The sequence below is a fragment of the Mandrillus leucophaeus genome, unplaced genomic scaffold (assembly GCF_000951045.1).
Source record: "Mandrillus leucophaeus isolate KB7577 unplaced genomic scaffold, Mleu.le_1.0 Scaffold88, whole genome shotgun sequence".
Lineage (NCBI taxonomy): Eukaryota > Metazoa > Chordata > Mammalia > Primates > Cercopithecidae > Mandrillus > Mandrillus leucophaeus.
Window position 1 is genome coordinate 5,597,562 of NW_012109585.1, and position 20,027 is coordinate 5,617,588.

Below are 20,027 nucleotides of genomic sequence, written 5' to 3' on the forward strand. Positions count from 1 at the left end.
AAAATTCATGTACCCTGTTACAGTTGTCTATTACCATGTAACAAACTACCCCCAAACTTAGTAGTTTGCACTTTTATAATTATTGTGCTCATGTTTTTGAGGGTCAGAAATTCAGGAAAAGCTAGGCTGAGGAATTCTTCTCTGATCAGTATGGTGTCAGTGGGAGTGGCTGACACTGCAGGATTTACTTCCAAGATGGCTTGGTTACTTGCCTGTCCGATGCCTAAGTGCTCCTTGGCCTCTCCCCTCTCCACATGCTATCTCATACTCTTGGCTTCTTCACATGGCTTGTATTTCTCATAGCTTAATGGTCTCAGAGTAGTTGCACTACCAAGAGGCAGGAAGTGGAAGCTACCAGGCCAGTTAAAGGCTTTGTCCAGAACTAGACCAGCATACCTTCTGTTGGTCATACATTCTATTGGTCAAAGCAGTTATTGTCACCCCTAAGCTCACATCCAAGAGGATGGAGAAATAGACCTCACCTCTTCTGGGTAGAGTAGTGGCAAAGTCACATTGTAGAAAAGCTTGGGAGGTGGAAAATTTTTTCGTGATTATCTTTGTAAAGTACAATCTACTAATTACACTTTAACCCACCAATTCATCTTTTAGAAATGTATCCTGTAAGTGGACTTACAAATGTGAACAAAAATAAATGAACAAGGGTATTCATTACTAAAATAGTAATAGCAAAAGGCCGGATTAATCTAAATGTCCAAGAATAGGGTTATTTAACCCAATTTATTTGTGCCCATGCAGTAGATAGCTGTGTGCCTGTCTTAAAAAAAAAAAAAAACACCTATGAACTGACTTTGAATAAACTCTAAGATATACTTTCAAATGAAAAAAATAAAGGTGAAGTTCGGGCATGGTGGCTCATGCCTGTAATCCCAGCACTTTGGGAAGCCGAGGAGGGTGGATCACCTGAGGTCAGGGGTTCAGACCAGCCTGGTCAGGCAACACAGTGAAACCCCATCTCTACTAAAAATACAAAAATTAGCCAGGTGTGGCAACACACCCCTGTAATTCCAGCTACTTGGAAGGCTGAGACATGAGAATCACTTGATCCCAGGAAGCGGAAGTTGCAGTGAGCTGAGATCGTGTTATTGCACTCCAGCCTGGGTGACAGAGTGAGACTCTTACTTAAAAAAAAAAAAAAAAAAAAAAAAAAATTTGTTTTGGTAGAGGCTGTGTCTCACTGTGTTGCCCAGTCTGGTCCTGAATTCCTGGCCTCAAGTGATCTTCCCACCTCAGCTTCCCAAAGTGCTGGGATTACAGGTGTGAGCCATTACACCCAGCTCCATCTCTATTAAAAAAAAAAAAAAAAAGGTACAAACAGAAAGAAATGTTTCTGTAAGTAATTTACAATAAACCCCTGGAAATCATACATGAAACTAAGCCCTCATATGTGTTAGACTGTTGGGGACACACAGAGATGGGGAAGTCCTGATTGGAGTCTCGCTGCTGCTACCATCTCATCTTTCCTGCTCACTTCCTAGTTCTGCTCAATCTGAAGTCCAAATCCTGCTCTCCTAGGAAGGCTGCACTGGCATCCACAACATACAGTTCTTTACACTGGTCATGTTCACGTGACAGCATGGCCTTTGGAACCCGACATTAGGGGGTTAAGTTTTGCCTCTACTGCTTATTAGCTACCTGACCTTGACAAAGTAATGTCTCTAAGTCCCAGCTTTCTCACTTGTAAAGTGGGGTTATACTGATACCTACTTCTCAGGAGTAAGAGGGTTAAAAAGACATAGAGCACTTAGCACAGTGCTTGGCACTAAAGAAGTGGTCTTTAGTATTCTACTCATCATCACATCACATTAACCATATCCAACAAAGAGAGTGGGCATCAAAGCAAGGGACTTGTGAGGTGGGCAGTTGCTTTGGTGTCATCAGTTCAGATTACAAGTGCCAAACTGTGGAGTGGAGGCCTACCACCTCCTCACCTATCAGCTACTTGATATAGGGCCGGGCCAGGAACAGCAAGGTCTGTGGCTCTAATCCCAGCTAAACACAGCCATCTAAGGGTCTCTTCAAAAGAACTCTCCCAGGCCTGAGAAAGTATTGAGATACTGAAGGGTGCAGACATCTTTCTTTATGTATTGGAAAAAGATGTGCATGTTTCCACCTTCTCCATGCACACTAGCCCCCCAATCACTATCACTAAGGGAGACTCCAGCTTTGTGGCAGTTTCTTCCCCCTTCTCCTCTCCAAGAGTCTCTGTGCTTTTGTAATAATGAGATAGGAAGTGTCAGTGCCCTCCAGCCAAAGACCACCACAAGCACACCTGTAGTTGAACAAGTTGGGTTCACTGCTTGTTTGAAGTGAGGGAGGATGCATAGCATGGGAAACCATGTGACCATCTCAGGAAGAGAGCATTAGAAAGGACTTATAGGATCTGGGTTTGTGTTAGTGGTTTTCAAGAGGGTTAAAGAAGCAGAACTTTCCTTTGTGCTGGATGCTGTCAGGAAGCAAGAGTAATTCTGTGATTGGGTATATTAATAAATCTTATCTAGAAAGAGGAATGATTAGAGTGAGGCTAAAGCTGCAATTGGTAAAGAAACAGCAGGTACTCACATTAACTAGGACAGCAGGCACTCACATTAGGTCATTTTTGTGACTTGGACAATGTTCATGCTTTTTCTGTGTTAGATATGATTAGAGTGCTGTTGTTTTTGTCTTGATCCACCATAGTTAAAGAATGGCCCTATCTCATGTTGATGTCCTGTGAAATGGCTTATGTCCAATGGGACGACACTAAGGCCTTGCTGTGAATGTCAGGTCAAATTCTGGCAACACCAAGGTCCAGCTGGGGCTTTCAGATATTAGGGACTACTTTTCTCTTTCTCAGAACAGAAGAGGCTAAGAGAGACATGGGTAAGCAGGATTTCAGTTTTCTGGGGACTTAGGTGGAGAGTTGCTTAGTGTGTGCAAGAGATGAGGGGTAGGTGGGTGGAGTGGGCTAATAAGAATCGCTCTGGACTGTGTCCCCACGGTCCCAAAGCAGAGAGTTGCTATAGTGTGTGCAAGAGGTGAGGGGTAGGTGGGTGGAGTGGGTTAATAGTATTGTTCTGGACACTGTGTCCCCATAGTTTTCAAGAAATATAAGTATGTAGGCTGAGGCAGGGAAAATTGCTTGACCCCAGGAGGTGGAGGTTTCAGTGAGCTGAGATTGGGCCACTGCACTCCAGCCTGGGCGACAGAGGGAGACTCTGTCTCAAAAAAACAAAACACACAACAAAAGTCTTTCAAAGCCAAAAGGTTCTGAGGCACTGTCTCAAAGCCTAGAGCTCCAGTTGAAGCTGATGCCTGAGTCCCAATGGTGTTGAAGAAGGAGCAGGGCCCAGAGGGCACCACTCTCAGAAGTCGGGCTCAGGTGTCTCCTGCCTCCAACCCCCAGAAGACCCAAGAGTTCCTCAGGCTCCCAGTGTCCCTAGGAAGTGGCAACCTTGACTCTTGGCCAGAGTTCAGAGTCCTGGTTATTAACACCAATAAACCTTTATTTGCCAAGGATACTACCATGGGAGGACACAGCCTCTGAGCCCAGCCCTGCTGATCCTGTGGAAGGGGGAGGGCAGCGGAGGACAAACAAAGGCAGAGACCTGAGAGCCGGAGAGGCTCAGCAAAGGGCCCCCAGCCCCTCTCAGGAACGGAGCATTTCTTGGCAGAGTGGTATTCATAGGACAGAGTTTGGAAAGTAGGAGCAGGGGGGAGCCTGAGGACACAGCAAGGAGAGCTCAGTGGCAGGTGCAGGCAGAGAGTTCTTTGGAAAATGGAGATCCTGGAAGGTGAGGGCCTCGAGCGCCAGCGTCCAGCCTTAGTGGGTATGCATATGTCCAGCTCCCTAAGGACCCACTCAGGACAGCTAAGGTGCACACAAGTACAGGGCCTTCCCCGTGCTCCGCCCCCCACCGCCAACCCTGGTAGCAGGCTGGAGGGCCCCGACCATGCGGGGTAGTGGGAGAAATGGAAAGAAATGGGACAGGAACAGGACACAAGAGTCCATGGTGGGAGTCAAAGAGCTGGAAGCGTTTTGGAAATGGGGGTCTGGGGAAAGAGTTGATCAAGGGGCGAGTTACTCAGCAGGTGGGAGGCACGAGGCCCTGGCAGCTCTGTTTTCTTGGCTGGGCTCGGAGAGGAAAGCGGGTAGCAGTCAGGCAACTGAGGGCCCGCCCCGGACCTCCCTACCGAGGGAGGTGTCAGGCCCCCAGGGACCCGGCCCCCTCAGCATCACGGGCGCTGAGGATGCGCTGGAGGCCGGTGGGCGGTCGCGGTAGTCGCCCTCCCAACCCCTCGCTCAGGTTTCTCCGGCCTAGGGCAAGAGGCCACCCCGCGCGGGAACGCACTGTCCACTTCTCAGGCCTGGAACTGGGTCGGCCCGCGGACGCTACCGAGAGGCGGCGGCTCCCGCCCCCTCGGCCGGACGTGGCGCCTCCCCTCCGGCCGCAGCCGGAGCCTGGAGGTGGGGTCGGAGTCGGAGCCCGGGGCTCTGATGTCACCGAGCGGCCGCGAGTGCCCAGGAGCTCGTCTCGGCTGGAGCCTCAGGTACGCGGCGGGGGCGGGGGCGCGGGAGCGGGGAGTGGGCGGCGGGACCCGCTTCCCTGGGGAGGCCAGCAGGGCTGCGGACGGACCAGTTGAGGAGCGGGTGGCAAGGCGGTGGTCGCGAGGCATCCCGGGCGTCTTCGGTCGGGACGTGTCAGGCTCGGCGCGCGTCGGGTTGCTCGCGTGGAGTCGGACCCTAGCGCGCCTCTCCCAGCTGCAGAGCTGTGGGGCGGAGACACTGGCGGCGTGGATCAGGGGCGCCGCCGGGGGTGCCGCGTAAGCCTGCGGGGTCGTCGCATGTGGCCCCAGCGTGCAGCGCGGTCTTCCTCCGCCACCCTCCGCTCCTGCCCTTTGTCGCCAAGCATCTGGAGAAGCCGAGTCCTTCCCTCCCGGGCTCGTGCTGTGCTCTGCGCGCGATCCTTCCCCAACGGTGAACCCAACGAGAAAGGCCGAGAACTGCGCGGGGCTGCGGCCATCGGCTGTCGCGCAGCTCCGCGTGTCTCTGCTGCCCCCTGCGGCCGCGAGGGCCTGCGCGTCTCTCCCTGCCGTGCCTAGGCTCCCAGAGCTTGAACCCCAGGTAACCGGGTCTTGTCCACGTCCGCGGCCGACTCTCCCCGCTTGTCGCCAGCTTCCTGCATTTCCTGTGCATGGCACAGAGCTCGGGTCTCCGGAGACTCTGCATCTGGGGTGCAGCGACCGATGAGCCTGTAAACCAGCCGCACACTCGGAGCGCGGATACTGCGTGGGGTGCGCTGTCAGCGCTAACAGGCTGGAGAATAGGAGGACGCTGGGAACAGGGAGAGCCAGTGAACTTCCCAGAACGTCCGCCTAGCCAGACCTAGCCGCGGGTACTGGGGTTTGAGACGTGGTCCAGGACCCAGGAACTCAGTCTGAGAGGGAGACAGCGCCTACACAGTGAGCCCAGTACTGAGGGGAGGACCCGTCAGGAGGGGCGACCTGGACAGCCCCTCCACAGAGAAGTCAGATGTGAGGTGGCCTTGAGGGAGGTATGATCCAAATCCTGATTATTCGTTGTATTTGAGGCTGTCCGTTCTCCTGTGCCTCCTCGGTCGCCTTACCTGGATCTGTTCCCATTGCCTTGGTGTGATTTTATCCACCAGAAACTGTCTTCAGCTATTTCCCCAGTAACCTCTAACTAAAAAACTGGGTCTTGCCTGGTCCACCCTCCCCTGCTGAACTCCAGAGCTACATCCCAACTGCTGCCAGACTTGTCACAGACACCATTAAGCCCAGACTGAAGGAGCACTGGCCCCCTTGACCATTCCCCAGCCCCAGCTCCTCCTTTCAGAATGGTGCCTCCACCTGCCAGACCCTAGCTTTGAAGGCCAAACTCATCTTTGTCTCCTCTTCCTCTCTGACTCCTTCATTCAGGTGATAAGTATACATCAAATACCCACCCCAACTCCCCCTCCCAGGACTCCAATCTGGTGGCTTTCTAGCGGGGAGTCCATGCTGCTCCTCTGCTCTGGAGAGGCTTGGCAAAATGCCCGCAGAGCTTCTTCCCTGGACTCCCTTTCAACAGCAGGCACAGGCTTGGCAGCCCAGCCCACGGTGCCACTGCCACTGAGGTGGGGACCCCTAAGATAGGGCTACCCCCAGCCACAGGGGCTGGCTGGACTGCAAGAGGCAAATGCCTTGTGGTTTTGTGCCGAGCCCCCCACCCCCACCCCCCAAAACACACCAAAGCAGCTGGGCCCTCTCAGCATGGTAGGTTCTGCAAAGGACACACTGTGAGCAGCCTGCATGAACATCAACCTAATAGGACCACCGATGCAAAAGCATCTTCAGCAAGTTGGAGTCAATAAGGAAACAGATGTGTAGACACATTTTTATCACCCATTCAAGCTGTTTTTATTTGCTGAATTCAGAATCCTTTAACACAGTAACTCACAAATAAGATAGATTTTCATCGATTTTCAAGACCTCTTTTTTCAAGACCTGCAGGAAGCCAAAATGGGCATGATGGGTGGCATAAGCTAGTGCTCCCAAGCTGAACTCAGAAAGAGTAGGAGGAGAAAGGGCTAATAATGTCTGAGCAGTCGGGTGGGCTTCCTAGATGAGGTGACTGTCCTCCCAGGAGCTGCTACTCAGAGTAGTTTCTCGTCCTCCTAAAGTTTAGAGTGGAAATACTTTGCAAAAGAGGTCCCCAACCCTAAGTGTGAGGGCTAACTTCCTGGGCTTAGTAGGCATATACAGATGCCCCCAGGTGGGTGACATCAAGATGTTCTGGTCCTAGGTCTGCTGAGATCCTCTCCTGGGAATGTTGTAGGTACTGCCTTTCCCTTTTAGGAAACACCATATCCTCCTACTACTAACCCCTGTACTTGCCCTAACCAGCAATCTGTAACATCCTGGGCCTCAGGGATGTGGATGGAGGGTGACTCTGAGCTCCAAATAGTGTCTAGGAGGCTCAGATAAGCCTGCTTTTTGGTCCTCAGCCTAGCCACAAATCACCCTACTCTGCATTCCCTACCAAGCAGCTCAGAGAATGCAGGCCAGCCCCCCAAAGTCTCCATAGTTCATAGGGAGCCCCAAGCCTCAACATTGCCCTTTCCCAAGCCTCAAAATTGCTCTTACCCTGACCCAGGCACACCCACTCAACTCTTACCCTTGATCCCCATCCCAGGACCAGAAGGGATCGATTTCTGGTCAGACCTGCCCCAAGCTGTGCTTGCCTGCTCTGTTTGTACCTCATATTGCATGAGGAACCTGGCCAGTGTCTATGGTGGCAAGTGCTTCACCCATTCTGTCCTCTTCCCCAGAAAAGACTAATAGGGAGGGAAGAAGGGTGTGCAGAAGCTAAGGAGCTCTCTTCTTTCTCCACCAAGGCTACCCCTATATCTAGTCCCTGCAAATCTGTTATTTCCCTTGACATTCAGCAAATATTTGGGGTTTTGTTTTGTTTTGTTTTGAGACGGAGTCGCACTCTGTTGCCAGGCTGGAGTGCAGTGGTGCGATCTTGGCTCACTACAACCTCCGCCTCCCAGGTTCAAGCAATTCTCCTGCCTCAGCCTCCCAAGTAGCTGGGACTACAGGCATGCACAACCACGCCCAGCTAATTTTTGGTATTTTTAGTAGAGACGGGGTTTCACCATGTTGGCCAGGATGGTCTTGATCTCTTAACCTAGTGATCCACTCACCTCGGCCTCTCAAAGTGCTGGGATTACAAGTGTGAGCCACCGCACTCAGCCCAAATATTTGTTTAACATTGACTATATGCCAGGGACTCTGCTGGGCACTGAGAGTGCAGCAATGAAGAAGAGCAGGGCCTGTCCTCAGTAAGCTCCGGTGGGAATGGGAGGAGGGAATCAGAAGCAAGCCAACAGGGACAGTGTGGGGTGATGGGGGCAGCTCCGCACACTGCAGGGGTCCCAAAAGGTGAGGAGACCTCTAAGCTGAGTCCTACAGGAGAAGCAAGAATAGAAGCAGGGCAGAGATGGGGGTCAGCCCATCATTCATAAACAAAAGGCAGAGTCTGAGAAGTAGGGACCAAATTATTTTGGAATCTGCCAATAGTGTGTGGGGAGGTAGGGGTGACTTTCCCGTAGTGGAGTGTGGGCTTCCTTGGAGGATTCAGGCTATTGCCAGGGCAGGAGGGATGGTAAACTGCCTTTCAGGAGGCTTGCTTCTAGGAAATTGATTCTGGCTGCAGTGAGCGTGGACGCAGGCCTGGATTCCAGGCAGGTTTCTGCCACTTCCCAGCTGTGTGGCCCTGGACAAATCATTTCCCCCCTCAAAACCTCATTGTCCTCGTCTGTAAAATGCAGACAGCAGTTGTGATGATCAAAATAAATATTTATATAAAGCACCTGGAACATAACAGGCACAGAGGGAGGGATGAAGGCTGTGAAGCCGCCTCTGCCCCTTGCCCTGGCTCTTCCCCCACCCCTTCTTTCTTAGCTCCCCTGAGGTCTCAAGAGTGTTCTTGACCATTGTTTATCAGGGAAAGATCACATAAAGAAGCCAACAGAGCGGCCAGGAAGCAGCCTGGGTGGAACAGGGTTGGGGAGGAAAGGAACATGGGTACCTTCTCAGCATTCCAGGAGGTCTCAGGGTAAAGGCTGCTTGTGGGCAAGGGGAGCCCGGCAGGGAATGAGCTGGTCCCAATTCCTTCCCCTGAGTTGGGCCCCCAACCTTCAGAGGTGCTCCCTGGGACTGGTCCTACTTCTTCTGCCACCTCTGATCCCAAGGTGACTCTGCCAAAAACTGGGGAACGCCAGCGCTTGTGACGGTGTGACCAGGGAGAGGAAGTGTAAGCGTCTGGCCGTCCGTGATGGCAGGGCCAGCAGGCTGTCCCAGCCCTCACCCAGTGCTCCTCACCCAGCACCACATCTGTGTTTTCCCAGGACCTACGCAGCCAGCCAGCCTCAGCACTCATCTGCGGAGCCATGGAGGCGCTGGGTCCTGGGGGCAACCGCGCCTCTCCGGCCTCGTCCACTAGCGGCCTGGACCTGCGGCATCTGTCCATGCGCGGGGACTCGGCCTACAGCTCTTTCTCCGCAGCCTCCAGCGGCCCCGAGCCGCGCACGCCATCGCCGGGGACAGACCTCCTTCCTTACCTAGACTGGGACTACGTGCGCGTGGTTTGTGGCGGCCTGGGCCCCGCCCCGCCCGACGCTGCCCTTTCTACATCCCCTCGGGCTCGGCCCGCGGTCGCCGCCCACAGTGGGCCGCAGCCACCAGAAGTCCCGGGGACCCTGGGGCCACTGAACAGGCAGGCCACCCCGCTGCTGTACGCGCTGGCTGCGGAGGCGAAGGCCGCGACGCGGGATGCCGAGCCGCCCAGCCCGCCGGCCTCGAGGGCTGCCTACCGCCAGCGGCTGCAGGGCGCGCAGCGGCGAGTGCTACGGGCGACGTCGTTCCAGCGCAAGGAGCTTCGCATGAGCCTGCCTGCCCGCTTGCGACCCACTGTCCCAGCGCGGCCCCCGGCGACTCACCCGCGCTCGGCCTCGCTCAGCCACCCGGGCGGGGAGGGGGAGCCGGCGCGGTCCCGGGCTCCCGCGCCAGGAACTGCCGGCCGGGGTCCCCTAGCCAACCAGCAGCGGAAATGGTGCTTCTTGGAGCCAGGAAAGCTGGATAGTGTGGGTCGGGGCGGTGGGCCGGCGGGGGAATGCCTGGCTGAGGCCTGCTGCAGCTCTGGCCTCCCGGGACCTGAGCCCTTGGAGTTCCAGCATCCGGCGCTGGCTAAGTTTGATCACCAGGTCGGATGGCTGCCAGAGACGCAGCCCCAAGGCTCGACAGACCCAGACTCCGGGTCCTTGAAGCTTGGTGATGCCTACGGGCCCGCCAGTCGGAGTCGGAGCGCTTCGGGCGAAGTGTTGGGTTCCTGGGGAGGATCAGAAGGGACCATACCCATTGTCCAGGTATGGAAGTCAGGAAATGCAGGATGGTAGGGGAAGCATCTGGGAAACAAAACTTGAGCCACATTTCAGTCGACTGTTCACCCTTCCAGGCTGTTCCCCAAGGAGCAGAAACCCCCAGACCATTGTTTCAGACCAAATTTTCCAGGTGAGAGACACAGACCACTCTGGACCAAGTTGGGGGGAGGCAGCTTGCATAGCTTTTGCCCAAAAAATGAAAGGGCTTCCTACCTAACCTCAGTCTGAGCCTTCTGGTTCTTTTGCAAACACCCTACTGTCTCCCTGGTGCAACACCGAGAGCTTCCTTCCTTTCACTGTGGTAACTGCGGGGTCCCTGCCTCCAGGTTCTTGCCTCAGAAGGAGGCTGCGGTGGTGTATCCTGCAGAGGTACCCCAGAGCAGCCCTGCTGATGGTGAGCAGAGGGTCTCAGAGACCTGCATTGTGCATGCCCGGCTCCCCTCCCTTCCTGATGAAGTGTTCCTAGAAGAGGCCCCGCTGGTCAGAATGAGATCACCACCAGACCCCCATGCCTCCCAGGGGCCCCCAGCCAGGTAATTCCCTCTCGCTTCCAAGCATCATGAGGCACCCCCCTGACACATCTACAGAACGCTAGAGGGGTATGCTCTCCTAGCTGGAGCCTGGGAGTCCAGGTGATGGGGGCAGGGACAGATGGCCCTTGGAGGACACCATTTGTTTGTGGCTGGAGCTTTTTCTGATTCAGTGTCTTTTCTGCTTCCAGTGTCCATGCCTCTGACCAGCAGTATGGAACTGGCTTAGGCCAAAGAACTGGCCAGGCTGCAGTCCCTCCAGAGTACCTGCTCCATGAGTGTCCAGGAACTGCAGGGGCAGATGACTGCTGGCAGGTGGTGAATGGTTCTGTAGGTATTTCCAGGCCCACAAGCCACATCCCCACTGGGACTGCAAATGATAACATCTCAACTGTTGACCCCACTGGACTGACCACCAATCCTCCTACAGCTGCAGAGAGTGACCTCCTCAAACCTCTCCCAGTTGATGCCTTGAGACTTTCAGGCAATGATACTCCAGGTCCCCCTCACAAAACTGCCCTGGATAGGGGCACTGGCCAGCCTGGTTCCAGGCCCCCATGGCCCAGTCAGTGCCTCGGGGAACTGGTTCAGGAGCTGGCCAGGTTAGATCCCTCTCTACTTGACCCTCTTGCTTCCCAGCCCAGCCCAGAGCCACCCCTGGGCCTGCTGGATGGGCTGATTCCTTTAGCAGAGGTCCGGGCTGCAATGCTGCCTGCCTGTGGGGAGGCTGGAGAGGAGGCTGCCAGTACTTTTGAGCCAGGGTGAGTGAGGGGTACCAGGGATTCTGGACGCTGAGCCCCTGAAGTCGGGGACAGGAAACCCAGGGAGCTCTGGCTTTGTTCCCAGGTCCTATCAGTTCAGCTTCACCCAGCTCCTGCCAGCTCCTCAGGAGGAGACAAGGCTTGAAAACCATGCCACCCACCCTGTGCCTGACCAGCCATGTGGCCAGGGGCTCCTTGCACCAAACAACAGCATCCAGGGCAAGAAAGTGAGTGGAGAGGGGCTGGTGGAGGCTGGGGGTGGGTAGAAGCCCAGAGCCTGGACAGAGAAGTCGTGAGCCTGGCCCCAGCCTTGAGCCTTCCCTGCAGGTGGAGCTGGCCGCCCTCCTCCAAAAGATGCTTCAGGACCTTCACACGGAGCAGGAGCGGCTGCAGGGGGAGGCCCAAGCGTGGGCCAGGCGCCAAGCGGCTCTGGAGGCTGCAGTGCGCCAGGCCTGTGCCCCTCGGGAGCTGGAGCGATTCAGCCGGTTCATGGCCGACCTAGAGCGCGTGCTTGGCCTCCTGCTGCTGCTGGGCAGTCGCCTGGCGCGCGTGCGCCGCGCCCTGGCCCGGGCGGCCTCAGCCAGCGACCCTGATGAGCAGGTAAAAGGGATTCAGGTTGCAAGGGAGTAGGGCAGCCAGGGGCCTGCTGTCTCCAGCTGGAACCATTCCGGGAGCGGCGGCGCCCTCGTCTGGCTCACGACTCCTCTTCCTACGGCTCCAGGCCTCCCTGCTGCAGCGCCTCCGGCTACTGCAGCGGCAGGAGGAGGACGCCAAGGAGCTGAAGGACCACGTGGCGCGGCGCGAGCGGGCGGTGCGGGAGGTGCTGGTGCGAGCTCTGCCCGTGGAGGAGCTGCGCGCCTATTGCGCCCTGCTGGCCGGCAAGGCCGCCGTCCTGGCCCAGCAGCGCAGCCTGGACGAGCGCATCCGCCTCCTTCAGGACCAACTGGACGCCATCAGGGACGACCTTGGTCATCATCCCCCGTCTCCCAGCCCAGCCCGGCCCCCAGGGACCTGTCCTCCAGTTCAGCCGCCCTTCCCTCTTCTCCTTACCTAGTTATAGGTGGAGAGGGTGGGGAGCATCGCCTCTACCTCTCACCCACATAAGTGAGGTGATGCTGATTTATTCTCTGCTTTTCCCTTGAGGGATTGGGGAGGACCCAGGCCAGGCCTCTCTAAGATACTCCTCCAAAGTGTTCTCATGTGGCCTCGCCCAGGTCTTACGGCTTATTTGGTAATTAATTTATGGATCTTAAAAACTGCAGTGTTCCCCCATTTTGTGATGAGAGTGTGGGGCTGGCAGGGGTTGGCTGGAGGGAGGAGAGAAGATAGAGGAGCACTTAAGGTGCAAAACAGCCTATTTTTTCTTCAATAAAAATTGTTAAGAGAAGTGTGTGTGTCACCTTCAGCACAGCTGTGGGAGGAGTGAGAGGGGTCTTGTTTACACAGTCACCAGCCCTGGCTGACTACAGCAGAATAGGGATTTGCTGGCGGAATATCAGTCAACCCTGCCAATGTCTAGTTAGCCTGGAGAACCTGGCTTGAAAACAGGAGGGACCAGGGGAATACTGGGTTTTCAGCTCCACTGTCACCAATATTTCCTAACTGTTCCAGTGACTGTGTCACAGCCACAAAGGCCTAGGTCTGATTGGCTGAGTTCGGATTCCGTAGCTGGTTTCTAGCCAACATCCCAGCTTCAGTAGTGAAAGTAGGAGTCCTATCTCCTTTCAGGACTCAAGCTACTGAAATGGGCTCAGATGCTCTGCTGCCTAAATGCCCTGACAAATATTCAGTATACTTGAACATCCGGGGACGAATGTTCCGGCTACTGCAGCGGCAGGAGGAGGACGCCAAGGAGCTGAAGGACCACGTGGCGCCCGGCGCCAAGACCCAGAAAGCACTGTCTTCTTCCAGTTATGTTATCAACACTGTTTATCCTCCTCTCTTTCAGAGACCCCACTGGGTTAGCCAGGCCTGAGGCAGGCAGTCAAGGGTGGGAGCTGAAGGTGAGGGGTGGGAGACCTCAAGATCTTCCATGCTGGGACTAAGGACCTGGAGACATAGCAGTGGTTGTAATCTGAAGGTGGGCCATGGTTGGTAGTGGGAAGTTAGGGGCTGGAGTGGTATGACACATAGAACTCCTCAATTTGTGCATCCACCCCATGTATATAGAATCAAAGTTAGGTTCTCAGATATACACGTTAAAATCTGCTTCAGCCTTTGTAGCTACAAATGCTGGGGCCAAGAACATTGTTCCACAAATATTCAGTGTATTTTTGGAAGTTGGGCACATTAAATGGCATGTTTATGTGCATTTAAATCCAACTGACCCCCAAGTGAGAAATCTCTGCTCCTGGGCTTGTTTTCTGATGCATATTGTCATCAAGTGCAACTGGTTGGGGATTTTAAATGGTCATATTCATACCAAAAGCGTTTGTTATAACAGTTGTGCTATTGAGCACAGAACAATGCTCACATTATGCCTTTTTATAAAAAACACATGGGGCTCCTACTGAGGCCTTTGCGGGTTCTAACATTATGCTTTGCTTTGCCCCTTTGAACACAGTGGGCAGGGCCTCTGCTCCAAGGTCTTCAGCCTAGCAAACACACCCAGAGACATGTTCTGGATGGAAGCAACTAATTTCTGCCTTTTGCCCTGTACGGACCCTATTGCATTATTCCATTGTGGTATTCTTAGAAACAGCTATTTGGGAGGCTGAAGTAGGAGGATCACGAGTCTGGGAGGCGAAGGTTGCAGTGAGCCGAGATTGTGCCAACACACTCCAGCACTCTAGCCTGGGTGACAGAGTGAGACCACCATCTCAAAAAAAAAAAAAAAGAAAAAGAAAAAAAAAAAAAAAAGAAACACAGCCAACATAACCATTAAGCCAATGGGAATTGTGTATTTCAAACAAAGCACCCCCAGCCCGGCTGGGCGTGGGGAGCACGGGGGCGGGAGTAGGGGCATCTGCCATCTTCCCATTAAACTGGACTTTGGTTGTGTGCTGGGTTTTTCCATGGGGAAATAAATATGAGGCTTTTGTGCTCGTCCTTGCCAGATCAGGAGAACCCCCAAAATAAGGCCACACTTCCTGCAATGGACCTTCTATCTTCCCTCGGTCTTCTTGCCCCAGTTTTTCTCCCTTCCATATCGTTATTTCTCCAGAGGGCAAGAATGAGCTCACCATATTTGTTCTGTATCAGCACCACAGACCAAGACTTTGCGGGGACCAGAAGCCCGGTGAATTGACCCTTCAGGATACTGCCAGCAGAGGGCACTGTCCTCCTTATGGTGAAAGCTGGTACCTATGCTTCGCCATCCAGATTCTCCAGCTACCAGGCCCTCTGGGCCAGCCACAGGGACTTTGACTTGCCTCGCTGAGCTGTTAAGCCGGAAAGCTGGAGCTGAGCCTTTTGCTTCTTTCAGAAGGAAACTCTGACCAGCCAGGCAGGGAAAGGCTGGCTGTCTTTGCCACTGGGCCTGTGTTGGAAAGTTACTGGCCAATGAGAAGTGGGAGACAGGGCAGTCGCGGGGAGGGGTGTGGGGGAATTTCAAGGGTACACTGATTAAATCATATCCTCCTAATACGGATTTGATCAGTGCACTTTTTGATCTCGAACATCAGTATTAAAAAAAAAAAAAAAAAGCCTTGCGTAGTCTCCCAGGGTGAGAAAGCGGGTTGCATGGGTGGCTATCAGGGTTTCTGCCCCCCACCTCCTTTAGCCGCCGGCGTTCCTGCCCCATCCTCCTTCCGGCAGCCTGCCGCGGTGCTCCCGGGCTTTTGGGGAGCGCAGGCTGCGGCTGGCATCGTTGCTGGGCAACAGGCAGCCCCGCGGCCGCCTCCCCGGCTCGCTTTTTCCGCCCCCGCTGCTCCTCCTAATGTGGATTTAATCAGTGTACTTTCTACCTTCAGGCTGTAAATTGGAAACGGAACAGGGAAGCCATGTTCCGCGATGCCCCAAACCGGCGCGCAGTCTGTCTTGGAACATCCTGCTTGGCACAAAACGTGCCCCTGAGAGCGGCTGGCGCAGACCTCAGGGCTCCTCATTGGAACAAATTGCCATGCTGTGCATTCACATGTAAACCAGGAGCTTAGGAAATTTAGGTCAAATGTGGTTGAGGGCTGCAGAGAGAAAGAGGTGAAAGGGGCGTTTGGGGGCGCAGGAAGGCGGGAGGCGGAAATTCCTGAGGACCTCAGTGTTGCTGTCAGCCTAGCTACAGAGTGGAAGGTCACAATGGACGTTTACCTGTTGTCTTTGATGTTTAAGTCAGCACCCACTTCCCACGAGGAGGATTTTTTTTTTTTTTTTCCCCCTTTAAGGAGAGCTCTGGATCTCGATGTCTCTGCTTTCTTTTCTCTTCCCTGCAGGCACACCTGAGGCACCCAGGTCACAGGTTGAAGTCCGGAGGTGTGGCAGTTCCAAACAGGCGAGGTGGGTTCAAGGCAAAAGGCTATCTGGAGAGCGAAAGAGAATCTAAGTATAGGCCGGGCGTCTATAAATACAGGGTGACTCACGCCTGTAATCACGGGATTTTGGGAGGCCGAGGCGGGCGAATTGCCTGAGCTCAGGAGTTCGAGACCAGCCTGGCCAACATGGTGAAACCCCCGTCTCTAACAAAAGATTAGCCAGGCATGGTGGTGCACGTCTGTAATTCCAGCTACTCGAGAATCTGAGACACGGAAATCGTTTCAAGTGAGAATCGCTTGAACCAGGGAGGAGGAGGTTGCAGTGAACCGAGATCCTGCCACTGCACTCCTGCTCAGGTGGCTGAATACCAGTAGTTTAGGTCTGGAAGGTGGGAGTAGGGATGCTAGAGGAATGTGAGTTTAGAAATACATTATTTCTATTTTAACTAAAGTGATATCACGTACAGAATTTGGGATAATTTCCCTCTTGTGGGAATACATTTTTCCTAGTAGAGTCAATTGTTATGTATACAATCACTAACATGTTAAAAGAATGGTGATCATGGCAGGGTGTGGTGGCTCACGCCTGTAATCCCAGCACTTTGGGAGGCCAAAGCAGGCGAATCACCTAAGATCAGGAGTTTGAGACCAGCCTGACCAATATGGCGAAGTCCCGTCTCTACTAAAAATTCAAAAAATTAGCCGGGCATAGTGGTGCCCGTAATCTCAGCTACTTGGGAGGCTGAGGCAGGAGAATCGCTCGAAGCTGGGAGGTGGAGGTTGCAGTGAACTGAGACTGCACTAGTGCACTCCAGCCTGGGCGACAGAGCGAGACTCCATCTCAAAAAAGAAAAAAACAAACAAAAAGCATGGTGATCATGTAAAGCAAATCCACAAATCAGAGCTATTTTGTTTTGGGATGCAGCCATTTACCCCCTGGAACTAACCCGGCACCCCACATTGGTGTTGCAGTTCATAAAGGGCTCTATCCACTATTCCATGTGCTCGTCCTTCCCCCACAGCCTGTGAAATAGGTACAGGAAGTCTTTTGTCCCATAGACAGGGAAGATGGAGTTTGGGTAGCTGGGTGACTTGCCCAAGGTCACTAAATGAGTAAAAAGGGCTGAGATGAGCCCACCCTGCTTCCTGCAATAGGATAGCAGACAGTGTCATGAAAAAGAGCACCCAAAGGCTATTCCAGCTCTGCCACTCACTAGCTGTGAGGCCTGGACAAGTTACTTGTGACTTCTCTAGGCTTCAGTTTCCTCACTTTAAAATCAAGATACAAATAGTACATACCTTGTAAACTTGCGATTAATACCTGCAAAGTGTTTAGAATTGTGCCTGGCACTTAACCAGCACAGGTTATACAGTCTATGCATTACCCTGGATCTCCATTAGGTAAGTGAGACATGCTTAAGAACAACCTCCAACCTCCATTAAAGGACATGTAAAACTTTACTTAAAAGCTTGCTATGGATATGACTCATAACCATCTACATCAACAATTAACTTCTCCCTCATTAAAAGGAGTGATTTCGTCCCTGTGACAATTCTTGTCCACTAAATTGCCTTCACAATTATTTTCTGTTAGCGTTGAAAATACCCTTCTAAAGGTGTGCCTCCTGCTAGGTGATATATGATTCTTAAAAACTTTCCATATGCACATGAAACTATAATTTCCTATCGGCTTACCTTATAGTTGCAGAAAGCTTTGGCCTGCAAGGAAAAACAGTGTTTTCTAACACCTGAACTTTACGTATATTGATCCTAAACTCTCGCTAAATGTTTTACTTCACTTGGAAGGCTTGCAGCACACTCTTCTGAAACACAAAGATTCTTCTGGCAGTTCAGATGACCTTCCTCTGATTTAAGTGTGCAATAAACATTAGTTATTGTTATTACTACTTTGCTGGTTTAAATGTTGTCTTTCTCAAGGCAGGTCATACCTGTGTCTATGACCTTTGTCTGAGGCCCTGTTTCAGTCAGGCGTCTCTTTTACCATGGAAAATCTCCAGTATTTTATTCTATTTTCTAGACTGTCAGCTACTCTGATTGCTATGATTGTGCCTCCCACAATTTTTCTGCAGAGGCAGAAGATTTAATTTGCATTTTAAAATAATTTATGCAGAGTTCCAGGCAAGGAAGGTGGGAAGGTCACATCAGGGCCCACATTTATCTACAGTTCTCCATTACGATATCCATGTGCGGTTGACTCCTTTGCAGAGCAATCCAACTTCTTCCAATAACAGAATGCTTGAAAGAGGCAGAAGAATGAAGGAAAGGAAATTAGATACAAAGCAAAGAAAAATACAATAGCAAAAACTGTAGGATTTTTAAGGGAAGTACATCACCACTCAAGCAGAAACAAAATGGAGGACTGTTTATTTCATTGCTCAATCAAAACATTCCATGAAAGACTGCCTTAAATAATTTCAAAGGCTTCACTGATACATATGGGGGTGGGGAGGGAAACTCCACTACCCTGTGCCACAAAACTATTTGATATAACTAATGACATGCAAACACAATTTGCAAAAGCAGAACATTATCACAATATGATATTTAAGAAATTGGTTGAGTAAATAGATTTCATATCTTTAAAAACAGAAAAAAATTACACTGTATTAAGCCTGGGAAATCTTGGCAATTATCTACAAACTTTCTCATTTACAGATAGGAACAAAGGCCCAGAGAAGTTAAGCCACTCATCCAAGCTCACCGAGCAGAGATTCTGCATTTGCTATTTTGGAATAAGCTGTCTGCTTTCAAATGTTTTTTTAAAATGGATATTACATACTTTTTGTTTGTACAGAACAGTCATATAAAATAGTTGCTCCTTAATTGTATCCATTACTATTTAATCGCTTATTTTTCTGTCATAATACTATGACTTTTTTTCTTTGAATATTCACCTATTGCACTGAAAGGCTCCACTGGATTTGAAAACCAGATTCAGAAACACAGCACCAAGGTGCAATTCACAAACCACAATTTTTAAAATTAAGTATTCATGCCAAATCAAAATAGTCACCCACAAGTACTAAACACATGTTTATATTTCATGATGAAGACAATCACAAATTAAAAGTATCTGCCAAAATGTCTCTTTTCTCTAAGTCACCTTTACTTTCAGGATGTACTTGTTTGCAAATATTTAGCATTCACAGTACAACTGAAATTAGTTACATTCATAATGGTCACAATCGTTATTCTGTGTTCAAGACTCTCCAGAATCTTGATTGCCTAAAATGAGGTAGATAAACTTTTAAGTTTGTTGGTTGGGATTAATTTCCTTTAGATCTTGATCATCTATTTTTTAAATAGAATTCCAAAGTATTTAGCAAAAAAAATTGAAAAATGTCTAAGCACTTTGCCTAAAAAGTTGAAAAATATAATTTCAAAAGGTTATTATGAAAGTTGCTTTACCTCATTTCATTTTAAAAACAGAATAAATGCATCAAATTGTAAAACCACCGCATATCTTAGAGCTGACAGCCTAACGTCTTTCAACATTTAAACAGACCCTTGCTCTAGTTCTGGCTTGGGATTGTGTAGCTGCAGAGGCATCAGGTGAACGCATTCAGGGGCCAGACCAGCTGCTGCCCCTTAACCTTTGACCCTGGATTTCAAGTTCCCTCCAGAGTTCAGGCCTGTCTCCTGGAGTTCTTTATAGAAAGCTCTCACTGATTTCTCAAATCCCATCTCTGGAGATGGGTCATGCTTCAGAGAGAAGCTGGAAGTGCAGGCCCATCTGGGTAAAACAGGCTGCAGTGGACAAAGCTGGAAACAGAATGCGGCTCCAGGCGTTGACTGGGCTGCAGTCTTGGGCGGGTTTAGACTGCCAGGAGCAGGCCACGATAGATCAACCAGGTGGTAGTCCCAGGGACCTTCAGGTTGTTGGAGGCAAACTGGGCACTAGACCAGCTAAAGGCCCCGGAGTAGGTCGACGAGAGATTTCTGAGAAGGCTGGCAGACCACTGCGGATCTTTGTCTTTTTACGTGGAGCCATGGGCGACGCGCTCAAGAACTTACTGAAGGAGCTCGACTTCTTCAAGCCTCGGGCCAGGTCCTGGAGCATGAGGTCGTCGGCCAGGACGCCCAAAAATGCACTGGTGGTGGAACTGAGGATGGTGGCGGCCACCTGCACCGGGCGCCTGGCAGCAAGACTGCCACTTCCACCACCGGTCGCGTCTGGCTCCGTGGTGCTTCGCAGGCCTGGATCGCCAAGAAGGCGGCGCAACGCGTACGAGGAGCCAGGCCGCAGGTACTGGTAGGCGCGACGCCCGCTGTGGTCACGCACGTTCACCTGGGCACCCAAGCGCACCACCAGCAGCACAGCGGCGTCCTCGTGGCCGTGCAGCGCAGCCAGGTGCAGCGGCGTGT

General features: G+C 52.1%; 2 protein-coding genes across 2 annotated transcripts; one reads left to right on the top strand and one right to left on the bottom strand.

Annotated features, from left to right (window-relative positions):
• Positions 1 to 3,914: 3,914 nt before the first annotated feature.
• On the top strand, positions 3,915 to 12,341 carry SHROOM1 (shroom family member 1). The gene is made up of 8 exons (XM_011969256.1): positions 3,915 to 4,548; positions 8,913 to 9,929; positions 10,019 to 10,074; positions 10,271 to 10,477; positions 10,666 to 11,235; positions 11,321 to 11,462; positions 11,563 to 11,835; positions 11,957 to 12,341. Exons 1-8 carry the CDS (start codon positions 3,970 to 3,972, stop codon positions 12,287 to 12,289), a joined length of 3,177 nt encoding a protein of 1,058 aa, XP_011824646.1. The 5' UTR covers positions 3,915 to 3,969; the 3' UTR covers positions 12,290 to 12,341.
• Positions 12,342 to 17,998: 5,657 nt separating this feature from the next.
• SOWAHA (sosondowah ankyrin repeat domain family member A) lies at positions 17,999 to 20,025 on the bottom strand (the record flags this gene model as incomplete). Its single annotated transcript, XM_011969304.1, has 1 exon — positions 17,999 to 20,025. A coding segment is annotated over one exon (492 nt), but the record flags the coding sequence as incomplete, so codon positions are not given.
• Between the last annotated feature and the right edge of the window lie 2 nt (positions 20,026 to 20,027).

Coding starts and splice junctions, on each gene's coding strand:
- SHROOM1 (XM_011969256.1), top strand. CDS start 3,970: ATGGAAAGAAATGGGACAGGAACAGGACACAAGAGTCCATGGTGGGAG. Junction 4,549..8,912: donor CGTCTCGGCTGGAGCCTCAG/GTACGCGGCGGG, acceptor GTGTTTTCCCAG/GACCTACGCAGCCAGCCAGC. Junction 9,930..10,018: donor GGACCATACCCATTGTCCAG/GTATGGAAGTCA, acceptor TCACCCTTCCAG/GCTGTTCCCCAAGGAGCAGA.